The 21728-nt window shown below is 34.4% G+C and overlaps 1 protein-coding gene across 2 annotated transcripts in view; it reads left to right on the forward strand.

The window, feature by feature from the left end:
* Positions 1–21728, forward strand: part of LAMA1 (laminin subunit alpha 1) — a 108701-nt gene that overhangs the window by 66751 nt on the left and 20222 nt on the right. The window contains exons 34-51 of one of the 2 annotated variants that reach the window (XM_081950277.1): positions 444–542; positions 2492–2603; positions 3211–3373; positions 4652–4862; positions 5060–5176; positions 5259–5422; positions 6209–6347; positions 7519–7612; positions 8070–8186; positions 9426–9608; positions 9954–10105; positions 12908–13051; positions 14743–14876; positions 16212–16362; positions 17841–17965; positions 19079–19229; positions 19939–20083; positions 21266–21407. In XM_081950277.1, the coding sequence (XP_081806403.1) occupies positions 444–542; positions 2492–2603; positions 3211–3373; positions 4652–4862; positions 5060–5176; positions 5259–5422; positions 6209–6347; positions 7519–7612; positions 8070–8186; positions 9426–9608; positions 9954–10105; positions 12908–13051; positions 14743–14876; positions 16212–16362; positions 17841–17965; positions 19079–19229; positions 19939–20083; positions 21266–21407 (2543 nt within the window). Of the gene's footprint in view, positions 1–443; positions 543–2491; positions 2604–3210; positions 3374–4651; positions 4863–5059; positions 5177–5258; positions 5423–6208; positions 6348–7518; positions 7613–8069; positions 8187–9425; positions 9609–9950; positions 10106–12907; positions 13052–14742; positions 14877–16211; positions 16363–17840; positions 17966–19078; positions 19230–19938; positions 20084–21265; positions 21408–21728 lie in introns of both variants that reach the window. The other variant, XM_081950276.1, reaches the window with a different exon arrangement.

The raw sequence follows: 21728 nt of genomic DNA on the forward strand, positions 1-21728 counted from the left end.
ATCAGTGATTCTTAAGAAATACTGATTTGTTTTAAGATCTTTAGAGTATGTGCTTATGCGAGTTCTGAATCACATTATGCCCTTCAAATCTGTACAGCACTGTAAACTTATATTGAAATGTTATTACAGATTCAGGTTTTCCAAGATTCATCAATTGAATCTGTAACTTAATATTTTTTTAGACTGTCTCACTAACATCTTGACTGAATTAAAATCTCACATGTTGATCAGTTTCAGTTACATACCAATTTAATATAGTTTTTTTATTTCATTTTCTATTATATTCCAACAAATTGCTTAGTTGTTTTGAAGTTTTTTAGGAACATTATTTGATAAAAAGGACTTTTAAAGCATCTAAGTGGGAATAATTGCATGCTAAAAGGTCTAAATTTAAATCCTTGTGTCCAGTCCTGAAGCTGTTTGCATATACATTTTATTTCCAGGAATCTTTGGGGATTGAAGAAAGTCCAAATTCTTTAATGAAAATTATGAATGGCAATCTTGATACAATATCAAATGTTTCAGATCAGTACTACAAAGAGGTAGGGATTTTGTGTCTTTATTTCAAGTTTAAGTTTACCTATTAGAAAAATAGGTAAAGTAAAAATTGGTAAAAGTAGACCCGCAAGTAGAAGATTTATCACAACATTGAATGGATCCAGGTAATTATAAATGTTTAACTGGGAAACCAGTATATTTACTGGTTGAAAATCTGTTTCATACTTAATAAAGCAGAAATTTTCCATATTTACTGTAAAGCTTAATAGAATAGAATAGAATAAAATAGAATAGAATAGAATAGAATAGAATAGAATAGAATAGAATAGAATAGAATAGAATTCTTTATTGGCCAAGTGTGATTGGACACATAAGGAATTTGACTTTGGTGCATAAGCTCTCAGTACATAAAGCTATAAGTAATAAATCATGATCAGTCATCATAAAAATATATGCATCATAAATCGTAAGATACAACACTTAGTGATAGTCATATGATACTAAATAAGCAATTAATATGAATCACACTACGAAACTAAATAAAATAATATAAATCGTAAAGATACATGCAACAAAGCTATAGCCATAAGTAGAAAAGGAGATGGGTAAAAGAAGGATGAGAAGAATAATAGTAATACAGTCTTAATGAATAGTTTGACAGAGTTGTGGGAATTAGTTGTTTAGCAGAGTGATGGCATGGGGGGAAAACTGTCCTTGTGTCTAGTTGTTCTGGTGTGCAGTGCCCTTTAGCGTAGTTTTGAGGATAGAAGTTGAAACAATTTATGCCCAGGATGTGAGGGTCTATAGATATTTTCACAGCCCTCTTTTTCACTCATGCAGTATACAGGTCCTCGATGGAAGGTATGTTGGTAGCAATTGTTTTTTCTGCAGTTCTAATTATCCATGATTATTATGTGCCCTCACAGGTATTTTATTTTATTTTATTTTATTTTAATTAATTTAATTTAATTTTAGCCACCTTGGGGATTTAACTCAGCTGAAACCTATCCATGATATTTTTGTGCCCTAGCAGTGTTCCTGTATGTAAGTGTGAGATATGTGGAACATTTGTGTCTGTGTGTAGACTGCACTCCAAAACAAGGAAAATAAAGAGAAAATAAATAAGCTGATATTAATACATTGATTAAAATTAATTGCTTGTAAAAAAAGACTTACAGAATTAATTATTTTCTCATATCTCTCAATTCACGTATAATATAATCACATTCACCCCCTGCAACAACAATTACAATTAGATTGAAATAGGCATGGGAAAGAACAAAAGAAAAAGAAAAGAAGTCTGAAAACCATGAGAAAGGGTTGAACTTAGGCCTAATCTAACCTTTTACTTTGTAGTAAATTGCAGAGAGTTTAGTAGTTCTTATTCCCAAATTGCTGCTTAGTCCAGTCTACTTAGCAGCTTGAAGAAATTTGGGAGTACTATCAAGAGAGTCTTATTTTTCTTGCTCTAAAAAGAATGAGGCTCAATTAGGCTGTAGAGATAATATTAAATTAATAAAATAACAAAAAGGACATCCTGGCATGCTTACTCTAGAATAAATGCTATTGAATTCAATGCCTTTGTCTACATTCATGGAATCCTGATCTCTACCTTACTTATGTGACTTACACATGTCCTGGAGCATGGTAGTTTCTCTCTCCTCCAGTCATTTCTTTTCATTATTTGCAGCCTCTACCTTTCACTGGCTCTGTTAAGCTTTTCTTAGGGAATGTAATATTATCTCCTCTATGCAAGTATTTTCCACTTAAACTTTTTTTTAGCATAGATGTTACGTATCTGAAACATTTTACTCTTTCTGCAGCATTTATTTGGTAAGAATAATATAAAATGCTATTTTACAAAATAAAAAGGGTTGCTTTGCATATAACTGAGTGACAATTGTAGATAAGTTCCTCATTCTTTGTTATAGTAATTAAGAACCACAATTTCAATAGCGTATTTCATAAAAATATATATTTGTTTTTGTACTAGTTAACAACAATACTAGAAAGAGGAGAACATCTCAACAATGCTACAGAAGGTACCTTGAAAAAGAGTAAAGAATTGGCTAAATTTATCAACAAATTTCAGGCAACTATTAAAGGTAATGTGGTGATTGGCTTAGGGCTGTTATAGTTTTGGAGTAGGAATATTACGCAGTAGGAATAAGATATTTATAAATACATAGAATAGAATTCTTTATTGGCCAAGTGTGATTGAACACACAAGGAATTTGTCTTTGGTACATATGCTCTCAGTGTACATAAAAAGAAAAGATACATTTGTCAAGAATCATAAGGTACAACGCTTAATGATAGTCATAGGGTACAAATAAGCAATCAGGAAACAATATCAACATAAATCGTAAGGATACAAGGAACAAAGTTACAGTCATGCAGTCATAAGTGGAAGGAGATTGGTGATAGGAACAATGAGAAGACTAATAGTAATAGTAATGCAGCCTTAGTGAATGGTTTGACAGTGGTGAGGGAATTATTTGTTTAGCAGAGTGATGGCGTTCGGGGAAAAACTGTACTTGTATCTAGTTGTCTTGGTGTATAATGTTCTATAGCGTTGTTTTGAGGGTAGGAGTTGAAACAATTTATGTCCAGGATGCGAGGGCTAAATAAAATCTATTGTTTCTACATTTGTATAAAATGATTTTTAAAATCTTCTTTTCATCCCAATTATTTTTTTCTTTCTCCACCAAGTGCTTGTGGAAATGGCAGCTATTCTTAACACGACAGGCACTAGTGATTTCCCACAATCAAATAAAACACTTCAGAAATTGCAAGATGATATTCCCAGGATGTTGGACATAATGCGTGGAAGATATTTCCAGCAACTGCATCAAGATAGTATACGTGAATTAAAGTAAGTGTTTTTGTGGCTTGCTGCAATTTTCATAATTAATATTTAAGACAAGTAAAGAAAAATGTATCTGACCTTTATAATAAGAATGAATTGCTAAATGTAATTTCTAAAATGCTTAATGTATTAAATCAAATTAAAAGCTTAATGTCATAAAACAACAGGGGATTTTCACTAAGATTAGACTACTTAATTTTTTAAAGGTGTAGAATGATTCATTGATTTTCATATATGCTTTAAATTTAGCACTAATTTCCAGTTCCAGGAATTATATGGTCTATTGTACATAACTCATACCTCATGCAAATAAATTGTTTCAAGCTGTCTTTAGGGTAAATTGATTTATAATTTAGATTTAGAATCTGTTAGAAGTAGAGGGTAAAATTTCTCTTATTGGGATATATATCAAAGATATTTAACTGAGAACCACAGCCAACATTTTGCTTGTAATAAAATCCAAAACTGTGTTGTAATGTAATTTTGTGTGGGTTTAGACAAAATGTCAAAATGAGAATTTGTAAAAAAAAAAAAAAACAGTCAGAAAATAATGAAATGTGATTTAATGTATAAAATTAATGTTTTAAATATAAATAAAAGAAGTCAGAAATATTCTTTAAGTTATAGTCAAGAAGATGCCATCCAATAAAAAGTGTCTTGATTTCTATCAAGAGTTCTGATATTTTCCCACTGATTTTTCTGCTCTTGAGACCATAGCAAGAATAAATGTTAAGTGCATTCACCGCTTTATGCCAAACAGATAAGTTAAATATTTGGGATATGAATGCACAGAATGTCTTATGAAGATTTCCAGTCATCCAGGTCATGGTTTCCCTAAAGGTGCTTCTTCATAAGTGAAGAAGCCTCTTGGGTAAGAAGCAAAACATCTTCAAGGAACAAACAAAGTCCAGCTACCTTTTGAAAAAGCACTTTTAGAATGCACAGAATGTTAGTGTTCATGGCCTCGTTACTAAATGGGAGATTGTTTCTTTATCTCCTTTCCTTTAAATATTTTGAGAATAACATCTTGTGATATTCAAACACAGGTCATACTTTAGTCCATCCAAACAAGCCAAGAGTAAATGCAACTTTGCACTTTATATCATAAGCACTTGCCTATAATCCTAGGACAATGGTTTTATGGTAGGTGGCTACAAACAATGTAAGTAAACAACAAAGCCAAATTTCTCATTAGCTATATGAGACAGATCTTAACTTCATCCAGAATGGCTTTTACTTTCAAAAGGATCACATAACTTTGTGTATGTCTTCTATATATATTAGAGGTGCAGAAAAATTGCTGACACAAATCCGGAGAGAATATTGGAGACCACAGCAAAAAATTAAGGACTTTCAAAAAACAGCAAAACTTGCCTTATCTGACCATAGCATCAAACATCAAGAAGCCCAAGATGTTGTGAATATAGCAAACAGTAACACTGAAGAGGCCAGACATCTGCTTGTTCCTATTAATAACAACCTCAATGAGTTCAATGTAAGAACATTTCATGTGATTTTATAGTAGATTTGTCTGAGTGTGTAAAATAGAAAAATAGGTTTCATATTCGCATTAGGCAAAGTATATTACACTTAACATTTGCATCCCTTTAAGCATAAAGGGATTTTATGTAAGATATACGTACTCCGTAATAGCTAATATAAAGTGTTAATTATATCCAATATTGTATTCAGAATAAAAAGCTGAATGTTAAAGAAGATGAGGAGCTCTCTGTTACACTGATAAAAGAAGGAAAAATCCAAACAACTGCTGCTGCCACCTTTGCGAGGGATATATTTAATTCCACGTCTGTAAGTCATTGAATACTCATAATCCTAATTTATACATAGTTAATTAGCCATAATATTATATTAACTGATTTTGAATGTTTAGGACCTAGAAATTCACCAGGATGAATTTATGATGTGGAGTAGTAAATTAAGACAACATGTGGATGACCTGGTTATGCAGATGTCTACTCGAGGCGCTCTTGAACTTGTCTATAAAACAGAAGATCATGCTGCTGAGTTAGAAAAAAATGTTCATGAATTAGACAGGTAAGAGTGTCATCATTAAATTATGCTTTACTTAAATAGATTGCAGACGGTCTGTAGAGCATAAAATGTCTATTAGAAATGGCTTTGTGCCTCAAAGATTATTATACCCAAAACTTTACATAGGCAATATAAAACTTCCAGTCTAGAGTGTGGAATTCAACCCTTACATTCAAACCAGAAATTGATTATTAATTCTGCACACATAGAATTTCAAGGACATAGATTCTATATGCATATGATTCATGAAATTATGACAAGTGCTTCAAACCGATGGTCAGAATTTCCTTCTTCAGCAATTGCAACCAATACTGTTGTACTGATACTACAGCTCTTCTGAGTTTATATGTTTCTTTTATACATATAAGCTCACATACACGATTGCTACATATAGATAGGCAAAGTATTACTGGAACTGAAATACATAAGATGTTTCATTTAGAATGTAATATAATTATTCAGGAAAATAAACTTTCAACTCTGACAGGACACTGGAATTAATGACTGCATTAGGAATGAAAGGCAATGTATTGTTCAATATGCAACTTATATTCTATGTTTTTAAAAGAATACAATGCTATTTTTTTCAACTGCATGTTGTTATAAACCACTGAGTCATTTAGGCTAGATGGCTATTGTAGCAATTTAATCAATAAAATAAATAAATAAACTGTTCCAAATGTGTAGGTTCTAGTAAAATCTGATTATTTTACTTTGATGATCGTATTTTAATAGGTTTAATAGGTTTAAATTCTATGCAAAAGATATAACTTTCACCTTCTATTGCAGTGGCCTTTTGAATGTTAGAAATGTGACTGTGAACGTGACAAATTCTGTTCATGTGTACTCTACTATCAGAAATCTAGTTGAAAGTGCAGAGAACCTGGCAAGTGATGTCACTAAGATTATCTATGAACCAATACATGTGGTGAGTGCATAATAAGTCTGAGTAAGATCAATACATGTATACATTCTTCAATATGGGTATTCATCATTCAAAACTTATATGGTAGACGTCTGGGAACATCTGGGAACATCTGGGAATGAAACCCTTCATCTCTTTAAAAGAGCTACATTTTTCTAGGTAAATCTGGAAAAAAATATATGGAGTTGCCTCATTAAAATATCTGTGTCACTAATGTGACTCTTTAAAACAGTTGTGTCTTGAGTATGTATAGCTTGTACCCCACAATATCAGATTTTTAAAAATCCTACACATGAATTTGTTTCCTTTCTCAAATAAATGAAAGACTTTGGAATGTTTTAATGGCTAACCACAATGGCCAGATTTTTGTTCTAATTATGAAATTATGTAAGCATAATTACAAAAAATAAGCACCACTACATACAATGAAAGTGGCTTCTGACTTGTTCAAAAGCTTGTTCATCAATCATATTTTTTATTTGTTGAAAGCTCTGTTCTGGAGTCTATAAAAACTGATCTTCTGAAAACATAATGAAAGCAAGGAATGATAAGTATCTCCTTATTTATACAAGGTTTTCCTTTTAAGAAATTCAACCTATTGAAAAGAATTGGAAAGCTTAATTGTTTTCAGTTTTAGGTAGACCTAATCTTTGTGATGTGACACCTGGAAAACCTTAGCATAATATTTTTTTCTTACTGTGCAAATGGGTAAAGGACGAGACCCTTTTTCTTCAGGTCAAAGTTCTCAGAAATCCAAATAATTATGCACAATGTAAGCATTTAGTGCAACCCCAGGATCTCTTTGAACAAGTCCAAGCCACAGCAGCAGCTATGGAATGTGTTGATGAAAGTCAACTACATCTGTACAAGGCCATTTTAGCAAAATATTTTTGTAAGTATTCATGAGCTCCACAACACCCTATTTCTAATGTAGTTGTGTATGTGAAGATATGTTTTTATGGTTTTCTGTTTCATATTAATAAATCTGATGTATTTAATCATAGGAGTGAGATTGGAAGCTTAAGCTAAAATGATATAAAATTATAGAAATGAGTTTTTTAATATCCACATAACATATAATAGGGTTTTTCAAAATTATCTTATGCTTGAATCATGTAATATTAATATTGCTTTTCCCCATAAATAATGTTTTCTTTTGTGTGATTATTTTAAGCAAAGAGGGCCCTTTAACACTACTGGGAAAAATGTTCTTCAGCTTAGCTCCACAATCTTAATGGATGCAAAACATCTTCACAAGAAGTATGATGGTAGGTTTAATTACATCTAGGTTGAGATATTAATTTTTGCTCAGTAATGAAGCTTACTGGGGGATGTTAAATCTTTTATCATCACAAGACACTTGTGCTAATAAAATTAAGATGTTTATTCCACCTGAGATCTTTGCTGGATGTAAATATTGGTTGCTGTATATTAGCAGGAGAAATTTTGTAACAAAGAACCTATAACCTTGGGTCACTTACAAATCATCTTCCTGGAAGCAATAAAACAGTAACCTATTTGGCACAGGCTGCAATTATGTTTTAGTGCATTTTTTTATGTCTGAACATTTGCCTTTGCTCATTAGTTAACCTCTATACAGCCCTCTGCTGAATAGGCATCTTTTTAGCATATAGAGTACAGATTATATAAGGCACAATTCATTGCTTTTAGTTCCTTACAAAAAGTAATCTACTGCTTTGGATTTACAACTATTTTTCTCTGTAGGACTCAGGTCAGGCTTAAATGAAATTAACATAAAAGTGGAAAGGCTTAAAGCGAAAGCCAGTGGAATTGCTAAAATGTTTAATGATTCCCTACTTCAGCTGACTGCATTGCCCAGAGGTAAGGGAAGTTCATCTTGATAACATTGTCTTCATTCCAGAAAGCAAATCTATTTAACTTTATCACCACAGGAAAATCTGATCTTTTTATGTCAGATTGATTGATTGATTGATTTTGAAGGCATGTGTGTAAGAGGACAATATATGATTCTGTTTTCAGCATGTTCTCATTCATTTAAAACGAAAAAGAAAAAAAGAAAAAGAAAATGAATAGAAATAATTTGACTTACATTCCTGTCCATTGTGCTAAGCAAAGATTCATTGCCTGGATTTCTGACAATTAAAGCTCTGAAACCTAGCCGTGCTGAAATAGGATTGTAGATTTGAATGGTATTTTATTGGTCTTTTCCATGACCAATAAACTATAATTTAACACTGCATGTATAAGTAATAGCCAATTGTATTAAGCTTTATAGTAGCAGCTTTTTGCATTAGCAATCAGATGAAATGTTATTCATTTCTTTTTCCAAGAAGGTACTACTTCTACTTCTTCACTGTAATAGACATCACCTAGTTAACATACCGGAGCTAAAAGAAAACCATAATGGGAAAAATCATATAATTTTTATATGAATAACATTTATATGTATAACTTTAGTTTTCACATTAACTCTGGTTTTGGTGGTCAATTCTTTAAGATTAAAAACAAAAACCAAACGAATTTAGGACACTATGAAATATGGATTAAAAAGAACCCTAAATTTAATTGTTAATTTGACAGGTATCACATTAGAATGGTTGCTGAGATAATTAGAATCATTTTGTACAAAAGCAAAAGAACTGCTTACAGATTCACAAATTTCCTAATTCCAGAACTTGATAGTTATATAGCAGGGTCAGATTATTCTTGTGTTCATTTAATTGTAAGCCAATAGGGAACAATCATGTGGAAAGCCTTAATTTCAATTTATATGAATTTTAATAGTCTCTCCATACAATAGGGAATCAGTGACTAAAGGAAGTGGGCAGGCATATGCTTAGATATTGTAATTCTGTACCCAGAGGGTTTTTAATGCTGTGATTACTTGTTCAGTTACAGACATAAGGTAGTACTGCATTTATCAGAGTAGAGTACACTTTAAGTTTAGGGAATTAAAATAAATATGAGATTCTGATCACAGATTCTACTGGGTTCATTTTGTTACTGAGGGAGATGGCAACCAAGTTTCAAAGATTGAGTCTTCTATTCTTTGCAAGTAGGATGATAGATAATAAAATGTATGTCGATCATTTGTTTCAGATACTAATGAAAATATTTTGGCAATAAAAAGACTAGCTCTTTCTGCTAATCTGACTGCCCTTGATGGTATGCGCCATACTGACAGTTTTAGTGAGAAGCTGTGGAATTCTTCATCTGCATTATCTAAAGTTAATGATACGTTGCAGAAAACAAATGAACTTATAATTGACTCAACAAATGCTGGTAGGTTTGCTGCTTGATTGCTTACTAGAAATGTTACTGCATGCAAGACAGGGATTAATTTTTAATCCAAAGAATTCTTTATCCTATTGATATTGAAAGCAGTTTGTACTAGTATACTTTGATATGGTGAGAACTTGTGATGAGATTTTCTATCTTTTTTGATTGAAAGTTGGCATTTCAGACTAGCCAGGCTGAATGAAAAATCAATAAAAAATTAAATGTAGTTACATAATTTTTTTGTATGTGTATTCATTATTCATTTGCAGTTTAAAACAGGAATGAATAGTTAGCAGAATTGCCACAAAACTCTTTTTCAGGATATCTTCACTTCTGTTTTGGCAGCAGCATCAGCTGAAAAAAAAGTGAATGAAGTTGAAATCCAGGCTGGTCTGTTATATGGAAGATTGAAACCTCTGAAAATACTGGAGGAGAATTTAAGCAGAAACATCTCTGAAATTAAAGAGCTCATAAGCCAGGCTCGCAAACAGGCGGCTTCTGTAAGCATCTAACCTTTTTGTGTATTCCAGAAAAGAAACTGCTATTTTGCAACTATCCTAAATAGTTACATCATTGTAATAAACTATAACTGACAAAGTACATATGTTCTTCAATGTAAAGTACATGTCCTAAATAGATGTATCTACTATTACTATGGTATATAGTGAGGGAGGAAAGGACTTGTATTTTTCTTTAAATAAAATTAAACTTCCATGGTACTTCCATGGATCTTTTATTTTCAAAAATGCAGATTCAAAGAGAACAGGTGCATGCAATATATGAGACTACTAACTAGTACAAACTACTGATTCTATTGTCAAAGCTCTCCATGGCCTTCCTGCATGTCATCCCAGGACATTCTTCGTTTCTTTCTAATAAAGCAGAATATTTATTATACAATACAATAGCAGAGTTGGAAGGGACCTTGGAGGTCTTCTAGTCCATCCCACTGCCTAGGCAGGAAACCCTATACCATTTCAGACAAATGGCTATCCAACATCTTCTTAAAGACTTCCAGTGTTGGGGCATTCACAACTTCTGGAGGCAAGCTGTTCCACTGATTAATTGTTCTAACTGTCAGGAAGTTTCTCCTCAGTTCTAAGTTGCTTCTTTCCTTGATTAGTTTCCACCCATTGCTTCTTGTTCTACACTCAGGTGCCTTGGAGAATAGTTTGACTCCCTCTTCTTTGTGGCAACCCCTGAGATATTGGAACACTGCTATCATGTCTCCCCTAGTCCTTCTTTTCATTAAACTAGACATACCTAGTTCCTTTATAGCGCAGGTTTGAAATGAGAGGTCCTTGGAACTCTCTAAATTTGTAGTTTTTTGCAGACATTTCATTGTCAGAACTAGGTAACATTGTCCATGCTAAATGATAACTAACAGTGATGATGTTTCCTAGTTTGGGTAATGAAACCTCTGCAAGAAAGCAACCAAATTCAGAAAGCACCAAGGATCCCTCATCACTCCATTCTGCATAGTGCTGTCTTCAACTATTCAAAAATCCCAGTTCCCTCCTAAAACTATCACCTTAGGCATTCCCTAATCCATCTGTTCCAGTCTTTTTTCAGAAGCCATACTTTGCATTTGGCTTTTGCTTCAATCATCTAATTTCCACATTTTAGGGAACATAAGTCCTAATCAAGTACAACTAACCAAGGTCCTGAAAAAATATGCACTGTTTTCCACGATCTACTATTTCCTCAATATGTTTTGCATTGTAGGATGTACAGAGCAGCCCCCACCAGCAACATATAGAAATACCATTCATGGTTTTGGTGAAATATAAAGACATCGAGAAAGATGCTCCCTCCCATTACCGTATTTATCAGCGTATAACACGCACAGGCGTATAACACGCACCTTCATTTTAAGAGGGAAATTTCAGGAAAAAAATTTAAATTTCAAATAAAGAACTTTGAAGCATCTTTTCCCTGAAGACTCGTGTTTAGTACATTCAGATGCTTTCTTTCCTCTTTCCCTCTTACTTGTCTATCCTTCCTTCCACCCTCCCTTCCTCCTTCCCTTCCTTCCTGCCTCCCTTCCAGTTCCCTCCTTCCTCTTTCCTCCTGCCTGCCTGCCTTCTTTCCCTCCTGCTTATCTATGCTTCCTTCCTTCCTTGCACCTCCCTCCCTTCTGCCTGCCTGCCTTCTTTCCTCTTTCCCTATCCTCCTATCCTTCCTTTCTCCCTCCCTCCTTCCCTGCCTCCCTTCCAGTTCCATCCTTCCCTCCTTCCTTCTGCCTCCTTCCTGCCTGCTTGCCTTCTTTCCTCTTTCCCTCTTGCTTGTCTATCCTTACTCCCTCCTCCCTTCCTTCCCTTCCTTCCTGCCTCCCTTCCAGTTCCATCCTTCCCTTCCTTCTGCCTTCCTGCCTTCTTTCTTCTCTCTCCTGCTTGTCTGCTTTTCCTGTGTGTGTGCACGCGCGCGAAAAGGAGGTGGGGGGAGAGAAAATTGAAAGGTCTTCTGCTTTTGGAAATCGGAAATACCCCCCCCACACACACACTCCCCTTTCCTCCAGCGAGCACGGAGCTTGAAGGAGGAAAAGGGAAAGGAAAAGCACAAAAAGGAGGTGGGGGGAGAGAAATTTGAAAGGTCTTCTGCTTTTGGAACTCGGAAATACCCCCCCCCCCACTCCCCTTTTCCTCCAGCGAGCACGGAGCTTGAAGGAGGAAAAGGGAAAGGAAAAGCACAAAAAGGAGGTGGGGGAGAGAGAAATTTGAAAGGTCTTCTGCTTTTGGAACTCGGAAATACCCCCCCACTCCCCTTTTCCTCCAGCGAGCACGGAGCTTGAAGGAGGAAAAGGGAAAGGAAAAGCGTGAAAAGGAGGTGGGGGGAGAGAAATTTGAAAGGTCTTCTGCTTGCCATGGGCGGGCCGCATTTACGTAGAGCAGGGAGGGCTGTTAAAGGGCCGTATTAAACTGTAAAAACATGGCTTCTTAACATTATATCGGCGTATAAAACGCATACATCATTTGCCCCCTATTTTTCGGGGGGGAAAGTGCGTGTTATACGCCGATAAATACGGTAGTTTATTTCATTTTTCGTTTAATAAATTTATATGCTGTCCATCTCACTGACTCCTACATCTGATTCGCAATAGCAACAACACTAAGACTTAAATACTGCTTCACAATGCTTTAGAAGCCCTCTCTAAGCAGTTTACAGAGTCAGCATATTGATTACGTCAAGTATTTTATTCATTAATGTAAATAATATTTCTATGATATCCACTGTGTCTCCCTACATGTATGGGTGTAAATTGTACATGCATTATATAAGTTTTTTGTTTTTCCTTTTGTCAGATTAAAGTTGCAGTATCTGTGGAAAAAGACTGTATTCGGGCCTACCAACCCCAGATATTATCTACTAACTACAATACATTAACATTAAATGTTAAAACAATGGAACCTGACAATCTTTTGTTCTATCTGGGTAGCAATGGTAAAGTAAGTACAGGACTTTATATCTCGATTCTTCTATAGGCTGGGTACTTTACCAGCTATTAGTCCTGAGTTACATTGGGTTTACTACTGAATTATATTATCTGACATCCATACAACAAAGAAGTTGCATTTCAGTGGTGAATTTTAGTGATTATAAAAAGGGGGGGTTGGTACATGTTTATGAGTATAGTGGCAACTTTAATATTTATTAGTATATGACAGTGATGGTGAACTTATGGCACACGTGCCACAGGTGGCACGCGGAGCCATTTGTCAGGGCACGCGAGGTTTGCTCGGAGGGTGGTTTTAAGCATTCCAAAGGCTTCAGGGAAGCCTCCGGACAGTCCCTGAAGCCTCCGGAGGGCCTCCGGGGGGCGGGGGAGGCTCTTTTCGCCCTCCCCAGGCTCCTATAAAGCATGTAAAAATGGGGGGGAGTGTGTTGTGCGCGCATGCGCATTTGGGGGGTCGTGCATTGCATTATGGGTGCGGCACGCCCGCACACGACCCCCTCTGCGCTCCTCCCACTTGTGGCACGCAAGGCAAAAAAGGCTCACCATCGCTGGTATATGAGATAATGAAATAATGTTGCATACTATTTGGGGTTATTATGAAATGCAGAGGTGAAATATCTTGCATATTTCAAGTATTTCAGACTTCAGTGGGTCAGTAATAAATATTCTCTTAAATTTAGTATCCTGAATATTCAAACATTAATGATCATTCTTAATGATACAATTCTTAAAACTGGATATTAAATATGGACTAATTCTCATGGGGCAGAAGCATGGCCAAATGACAAGATTTTATACAAACCGTAATTCGATACATCTAAATATTCATTGTTCATTGTTGCGTTTACATGAAGTAAACTATGATGGTCAGTAGAAACTATAAATAAGGTAATGAAACCTTATTTCCTTTAACCTTTATAGTTGACAGTAGGTAGCTGCCCAATTGGATAAAAGAAGTTCAATAGTAAATTACTTGGATTTCAAAAAACAATGCTACCTTTTCTTTTTGTATTTTTTACCATTACAATTCCTTCCAATCAGTTAATTGCAATCAATTGTATCTAAATTGGTACAGTTAATTTGGATTGATTTTTATAGTAGTTTATACTTCTGTAATACTAATTTGTTCTTTAAAAACATGGCTTGTACTTTATATAGAGTTAGAGGTACAGTATGTTCATTTAAAAGATTTTTGTGGTTAATTAAGCCTATATAATTTTATGTGGCCTTTATATTTTCAAAATGTTTTTTTTCTTGAATTCTTGATTTACAAGCAAAATGTCTTAACAGTCCCTCACTTTATTTTAAGTTCTTAAAATTGAGTTGGAAAAGTTTAGTACACCTTGTGTATACTAATGGCTTTTCAAATATGAGTGTAATCAGCATTAATATTACCTTATATTATTTTTCCCTGGGCTTTCCAATGTTTTTTTTTTTTGTGGTTGGCTAGTTTCAACTGTATAGTATATCTCATATTTAAGATGCTGTATTTGAGATGGCCCACTTCAGAGCAGTATGTCAAATAATAAATTTCCTTCACAGGATCAGAAAGGAAAGTAAAAATTAAAATGGTTGTGATTATAATTTCTCTTATGGAACCATAACAATTAAGGTTGTTTTAAAAGATTTGTAAATTTTTTAGAACACTTGAATGTTCTTTTATGTTCACAAACTTTTTCTTAGACTGATTTCATGGCAGTGGAGATGAGACGTGGCAAGGTGGCCTTCCTGTGGGATTTGGGGTCTGGATCAACAAGACTGGAATATCCTGATTTATCTATTAACAACAATAAGTGGCATAGAATACACGCTACAAGGTAAAATACTATGGATGTGATACTATTTATGTAGAACATCAGATATCTAGAAATGGTAAGCTGTGTTGGGAATAAACAGCTTTTAGCATTTTTAGAATAATAGTTTAATTTATCTGATAAAGCTATTTATCATAAGACGATGTAAGAGATAAACAGATACAAACAGGAGATACATAGATACTATTGGTTTTATAATTCCAACAGCTAGTTAATACCAAATTTTGCAGCACATTCAACAATTTTAAATGTTGAAAGTGGTGCCTTAAGCCTTTGTAAAATATAAAGTAATTGTTCTGCCTTTTAAAACCCATCTTTATTCTCCTAAATGTTAAAGGATATTGACTTGAGGTGCATGAAAGAATGCTGACAAGTCACACATAATCACAGAACCCGACACAGACATAGATATTTTGAGGGCTTTGTGGCACAATAGTTAAGGTGTTGGACCAGGAGACGGGGGAAACCAAGATTCTTTCCCACCCTCAGCCCAGGAGCCTTCATTAAAGAGTTACACTAGAAGCAGGGGGACTGACATTGTAATCCACCCTCAACCACAAAAAGTCACTCAAATGGCCTTTGAAACCTATGTAGCTTAATGCAAGTTGATTCCCAGGGACTTTATTAGCTGAAAAATATCACTATTATGTCAAGCTGTGTCAGTTCCATGCGATATACCAGACTAAGAAGCATTCATTGTGCAGCTTATATTAGAACTGCTGTATTAAAATGACTTGTATTAGAATAGCTACAGTATCCTCTTGGAATTAAGAGGCAGAGGGGGTGCTGTTTGAGGTGTTTTTGTAAATCATCTTCAAATCATTTTCTTGGCTAAAGCTGAAGCCTCATTTATACCAACAAATTTTCTTTCTGTCCTTCTCAACCATCCTGTAAATTCACTATAGCCTATTCACAGGTATACATATAACTCAAGCAAACTGTATAACCTGAAGTAGAAGCCTTGGTACAGTATCTGTAATTTTTTAGGAAAAGGGGAAGTCTGCGTAAATAAACTGAATTTAATGAATACACTAAATTTTATAGTGGGTTTAGAAGCTGTTGGACTAGTCCCACAATGCTGTCAGCCACAGAACAACCTTGGACCAGTTGCTCGCTGTCTCTCAGTCCAGTCTATTAACAGAGTTGTTGTAAGGAAGTAGGTACATTGCCTGGAGCTCCATTGTATAGGATGGGATATAAATAAAATAAATAAATAACAACTTCTAAATGCTAAGGCATTCAGAACAGTTGCCATCAACTATATAAATATTTGCATCTATGTGTAACACCAGTTAGCAGATTTAACTATTTTAGTTCCTTCATTATTCTTCTATTTAGGTTTGCGAAAACTGGCACTCTGAGTGTAGAGGAGACTAGTTCTCCTCAGAAGCCCATGAGAAGAAGTGCCACGTCCCCTGGAACAGCCACTGTGCTAGATGTAAATCCGTCAACTCTAATGTTCATTGGTGGACTTGGAGGACAAATCAAGGTGAAAGGTTTACTGTAATATATTGTGATAGTTCGGTTGCCGAATAAAGATGATTTCCTCTTCACTGTGATGAACCTGGAAGAGCTGTCAAGTATTCTGAAATGAAAAGGAAGACATCTATATGATTGGTTGCTTGTTCTTGTAAACCTGAGTGCTTTAAATAATTGCCAATGACTATAATTTTAATGGGACGCGGTGGCTCAGTGGCTAAGATGCTGAACATGTCGATCAGAAGGTCAGTAGTTCAGCGGTTTGAATCCCTAGCACCGCATAATGGGGTGAGCTCCCGTTATTTGCCCCAGATTCTGTCAACCTAGCAGTTCAAAAGCACATAAAAAAATGCAAGTAGAAAAATAGGGACCACTTTAGTGGCAAGGTAACAGCTCTGCATGCGCCCTTGGCATTTAGTCATGTCGGCCACATGATCACAGAGACGTCTTTAGACAGCGCTGGCTCTTTGGCTTAGAAACGGAGATGAGCACCGCCCCCCTGGAGTCGGGAACAGCTAGTACATACATGCGAGGGGAACCTTTACCTATAATTTTAAGGTGAGAAACTTCGCCATCTTTGTGGAACGGCGTGAGGTGGGGGACAAATTCATGAAATTAATTTCAAGACTCGAGTTGATCTCTTTTGGACATATGTCGTGTTGTTGCATTCACACACAAAGGAACAGAATTTGCAATGTTGTGCTGCAATATTGACAAAAGCAGCAAGCCCCTGAGAATACCACCAGAGATAGGTGAAATTTATTACATATATGGGGATTAATGATGTTAGCCAATATATATATATATATATGTATGTATGTATGTATGTATGTATGTATGTATGTATGTATGTATGTATGTTGTATGTGTGTGTGTGTGTGTGTGTGTTACAACCCCTGGTATGCCCAAATATGGGAGGGAGCTCACTATTCCCCCTTTCTGTCCTTCGGCTCATTACAGAAGACCATCCAGGCAGAAAACCATATTTTTATTTTTAATGTTGCCTTTGCTATGTTTGTGTTGTATTTGTGCTGATAAATAAATAAAGGGAGACTAGTATAGATCTATTTCAAGCTATTTAGCTCTCATCAGCTAGCCATACCCTTACTGGGATTCGAACCTGGGCTGTATTACATATAGATATATATATGTAATACAGATATATAGATATATATATGTAATACATATCGATATATAGATATAGATATAGATTAGATAGATGATAGATAGATAGATAGATAGATAGATAGATAGATGATAGATAGATAGATAGATAGATAGATAAATAGATAGATAAATAGATAGATAGATAGATAGATAGATAGATAGATAGATAGATAGATAGATGATAGATAGATGAGAGAGAGAGAGAGAGAGAGTGCAGGGAATAATAAATCAAATTATTTTTTCACTTATCTTTCTAACTGTGTACCTGAAGGAATTTCAAAGCTTATTTTATTTACGGTAATCTTGTTCTGTATTCTATAGAAATCACCATCAATTAAAGTAACACATTTCAAAGGGTGCATTGGTGAGACATTCCTGAATGGCAGACCAGTGGGACTTTGGAATTTTATGGAAAGAGAAGGCAAGTGCACAGGATGCTTTGGAAGGTGAGAACTGAAAAGTAACTGCTGATATCCATTTAATTTATTTATTTTGTGTATCATCATTTCAGTCAATAGATAAAGGAATTTAATTTGGGGGCTACAAGTATCTAGGGTTTGAAAAGTATGTCTATATATGAATTGCTTGCGGCTTTTGTAAATCTAATTAGGGTTTCCATGATCACTATGAAGCAAAAGTAAGTGATCTTTAAAATTGTTTGGATCATCTACCACAATCCGTAAGTGAAGACTGCCATTTGATGGGGAATTCACCTGTTCAGAAGACAAGCAAATTTGTAGATAGGTTGTAAAAGCATTGTACATTCAATTTTTTGGTGATTTTTTTTTTTACAAATACCTCTGTACCATGTTCCATTTTGGGTGCTCCTGGAATTTAGTATTGTTTTTATGTTTTTAAATTGTTGTAATGATATATGTTGAAAATTACCTTCTGGATTTTCTCCGATCTAAGAGATGATTCAGAGATAATTCTGTAAATGATCATTTTTATATCAAAATCAGTTTAAAAAATGCTCCTAGCTGTATAAGTATGTTTTAACCAGCAGAGGGAGATAGATGACTATTTTATAAATCTGTTTTGAAGAATCCTAACAGACATACTCCAAACAAATGGAGTAGTCTTTAAATTGCTGAAGACACTATAGAAGGATTTATTATGTTGCTTTTAAAATGTGACTATTTTATTGATGTGGTTGAAATATTTCAAATTCATATATTGCCTTCTTTCCTGAAAAAGGAAAGTAACATATTAGAAAGTTTCATGAATATCTTTAAACCAGTATTCAAAAAATAAATCATTTCTACTGGTATATACTTTTAAACTGCCTTTAATTTAATACAGCTTTACTAAAATTTAGATCTACATTAAATTACATCAAATTAATTTTGTACTGTTCCTTTGCACTATTTTTATTTCTAGGCTAAAAGAGCAGTTCAGCAATTTTATACATAGACTCAGTTGATGTCTATTTTAACTGTTGCTAAATAGGATTTTCATTGCAGAGCGTAGTAGGTAGAGTTCTGTGAGCAGAATGCATCTTGTTAAGAACTTAGTTATATCCTGCCAGTCTCAATCTTCCCTTTCTTTGTTCTCCCTAGCTCACAGTATGAAGATCCTTCATTTAATTTTGATGGCAGTGGATATTCAGTGGTGGAGAAAGCACTTCGCTCCACTGTGACCCAAATAATTGTATTTTTCAATACTTTTTCAACTAACGGACTCTTAGTATACCTGGCTTCCAATGGCACAGTAAGGACATCATCTCAATTTATCAAAAAAGATACAATCAGTTCCATAATCGACATTGGGTGTATTTTTTGATAGATAACTAAATAAAAATGAATATATTCATCACTATGCCTAACAATCAGCTATTTATTTATTTATTTATTAGATTTTTATCTTGCCTTTATTTCTTTATAAGATATTCAAGGCAATGAACTTACTCCTTCGTCCTCCCCTTTATTTTTTCTATAATAACCCTGTGAGTTGAGAGAGTCTAAGAGAGAGTGACTGGCCCAAAGTTACCCTAACTCTAACATTGCGTAATGCCTTCTTATAAGAATGAACTATCTGTGCAATGTGTTACATGCATAGCATTCTCATAAAAATGAGTGGGATTTGATTGTCCAATGATTTGGATGTTGTGACCCAATGTGGACATCAGTGAAGACTCAAGAATAAATTACATAAATTGCATTGTATGATAGATTTGATAAACCATTGTTGAATCTGTCATGACTTATAATAGAGTTAGTAGCTTTCACTAAGTCTCAGCTCCTCATTTTCAGAATAGAATTAATAATACAGAATTTGCATCAAGATAATGTATGTGACGCATTCTGAGTTTTCAAATAAAATACAACTGTTAGAAGTTTCCAAGGTTATTTTACTTGTTGTATAGTTGAATAGTTATAGCATTAAGTGTGGTGTATCTCCCTAACTTTTTTTTCTGCAGAAGGATTTTTTGTCTCTGGAGCTTGTCGATGGCAAAATTAAAGTAACCGTTGATCTTGGTTCAGGTCCACTTACACTTAAAACAGAAAACCGCTACAATAATGGAACATGGTATAAACTTTCATTCAGCCGAAACAAAAAGCAAGGTAAAATATGTAAGCTCAATCCAGATGTAGCTGAGTGTGTTTGTCCTTGACATTTATTTTAATTGTAAAATTTAAACCATAGGGCTATGAAAATTAGACACAATCCTTTTATTATTTTGAAGAATCAGGTACCACGTGGTCACTGAAATGGAAGAATTAGAAGTGGCACATTTTGCCTTACAAAGCACATAGCAGGATTGACTTGCTTCATCTAATTTTTCACTTCAAACAATGGTTTCTGCATATACAAGAAAGTTTTGAAAATTAAAATGAACAGGGTTTTTTTTGGTTGCTTTTTGGTAAAAGTTTGATTTGAGTGGTTTATTCAAATACCATAATAGCAGTATCTGATTACAAGTCTGATGCACACTAAAAAAAAAATCAACTGAAAATTCACAGAAGGTGAATTAGGATGATGCTCTTTAATGGATTCTGTATGAGCCTCTAGTATTTGGGAATTATCTTAATTGGATGAAAAAAACATCTTTATATCAGTTTAATAATGAATGAGATATGGCTGAAAAAAGCAAGGCCTTTATAAAGTAAAATTATTCTACTCTCAAGAGTTGGTTGGTTATCTTGAGGCAAAAAAAAAGATTGAAGTTGACACTGGGTTTGGGTTTTAATTGGGGATGTTTTTTAGGGTTTTAGAATATATTTATTTCTTGTACAGCCTATCTCCTCCATCCAAATGTATTTAATTGTTTTATGATTGTATTTTTTATCTGCATTGACTGTACACCGCCCCGAGTCCCTTTTCGGGAGAGGGGGCGGTCTAGAAATCCAATAAATAAATAAATAAATAAATAAATAAGATCCTAGGTAGGTATTAAATAATGTGCTTTTTTAGATCATATTACATTGCGTTAGCTGAAAACCATTTTCCCTAAAATAAACCTTCTTTGTACATATTTATAATACTTTCAATTGTCGAATAGCAAAGGGTAGATTGTTTTCTTGCTATTTTGTTTAAAGTGAAATTATGTGTTGAAAAAGTACTGTCTGAAATAACATGTATATTATGTGCTTCATATTTCTATTATATGAGAGTGGGGTTTAATCACTAACAAGACAATGTATTGGTACTGTTACATTTTCTGCAATGTTTGTTTAAATAGAAATTCCTGAATTCCTACAAACTATTCTTATTTGCTTACCTTAGATATTCCTTTTATCTTTCAGGGATTTTGGCAGTCATGGATGCTTATAGCCTCAATTCTAAAGAAATCAAGCAAGGAGAATCCCCTGGTGTAGCCTCTGACCTGAATCGTTCTGATAAAGATCCAATTTACATTGGAGGGTTACCACGATCAAGGACACTAAGGTACAATTAACCAAGCTCAAGGGAAATCCTTAAGAGTAGGTTTTCAACCATTCTGTGCATGGAAAAACTAACTTCTCGAACCCAAAGGTGCTTTTTCAAGAGGCAACTGGACTTTGACATTTCGGTTCTCATCCAAGAAGCTTCTTCAGCTCTTCTCATCCAAAAAGTGAAGAAGCTTCTTGGATGAGAAGCAATATGTCAAGTCCAGTTGCCTCTTGAAAAAGCATCTTTGGGACAGCTATGACCTGGATAACTGAGAAGCTCCATAACATCTAATTTCTCAAAAGAAATACAAGGACCAATTTCCACTGTTTGATACAT

Source organism: Natrix helvetica, assembly GCF_964273705.1.
Source record: "Natrix helvetica genome assembly, chromosome: 4".
Lineage (NCBI taxonomy): Eukaryota > Metazoa > Chordata > Lepidosauria > Squamata > Natricidae > Natrix > Natrix helvetica.